The following is a 1,064-nucleotide window of genomic DNA, read 5'->3' on the forward strand; positions in this document are numbered from 1 at the left end:
ATATACAACGCGGCGAGGCAGGCTCACGCGTACAGCATCCGCAGTCCGAAGGACGTCGGACACGCAGCAAGATAGGACGCGCGAAACAAAGCGTCACACGCATATACAACGCGGCGAAGCAGGCTCACGCGTAAGCATTATATCACTACGCAAGTTTGGTGATATACCACATTGGCAATTCAAGGAACGGAACTTGCATACTCGCCGTGGCGAGAAACAAGGCAAAACTTCCATAACCTCAACGCGGCGGATCGACACAGCGTGGGCATCGAAGCAAGGAAGGTGAGTCAGTCTCCTATCGCTTTCTAATCAAAGTACGTTCCAGATCACTGAATCCGAGATGTCGAAGTCGGATTCGGATATGAGAAAGCTAAAGCAAAAGCGTGCCTACGTAAAGGGGCAAGTCACAAGAATACAGTTGTATTTTGATTCGGCGGACGTGAAGAGCGCGGCAGACGCACGAGTCCGCTTACGAAGGCTCGAAGAATTATGGGGTAAATTCGAGGAAGTTCAAGGCGAGATAGATGCTCGGCCAGCACAGACGGACGAGCAAGCAGATGCGATACAGGCGGAAGGCGAAGCGGAACGAAATCTGTTCGAAAGCTGTTACTACAAGGCTGCGGCAACAGCGCAAAATATCATCGATCAGCAGGCTACGAAACAGCAGGTCGCGGCGAAACAGCAGGTTGCTGCACAACAAGCAGCAAGTCAACACAGCGCACCGGAACCAACGGACGAGGGACAACGGAGGACAAAGCCGAAGTTGCCCGAAAACAAATTGCCCGAATTCAGCGGCGATTACACAAAATGGATGTTCTTTAAGAACAGCTTCGAAACGACGATACACAGCGATAAGGATTTATCGCCGATGCAGAAACACCAGTACTTAGTTGGCATCCTAAAGGGAGAGGCGCTCCAGGTGGTTCAAGGATTCAGCATATCGGATAAGAACTACGAAAACGCCTGGACACTTCTGAAGAATACATACGATAATCAGATGTTAATTATCGAGACGCATCTCGACGCATTGTTGCAGTTCCCGAATATCGCAAAAAATAACAAGG

The 1,064-nt window shown here is 50.0% G+C and overlaps 1 protein-coding gene across 1 annotated transcript; it reads left to right on the forward strand.

Moving 5' to 3' along the window:
- Window positions 1–340: 340 nt before the first annotated feature.
- On the forward strand, window positions 341–999 carry LOC105557663 (the record flags this gene model as incomplete). Its single annotated transcript, XM_012004999.1, has 1 exon — window positions 341–999. A coding segment is annotated over exon 1 (659 nt), but the record flags the coding sequence as incomplete, so codon positions are not given.
- Between the last annotated feature and the right edge of the window lie 65 nt (window positions 1,000–1,064).

The sequence above is a fragment of the Vollenhovia emeryi genome, unplaced genomic scaffold (assembly GCF_000949405.1).
Source record: "Vollenhovia emeryi isolate VEMERY1.0 unplaced genomic scaffold, V.emery_V1.0 DF951724.1, whole genome shotgun sequence".
In the NCBI taxonomy this organism is placed as follows: Eukaryota; Metazoa; Arthropoda; class Insecta; order Hymenoptera; family Formicidae; genus Vollenhovia; species Vollenhovia emeryi.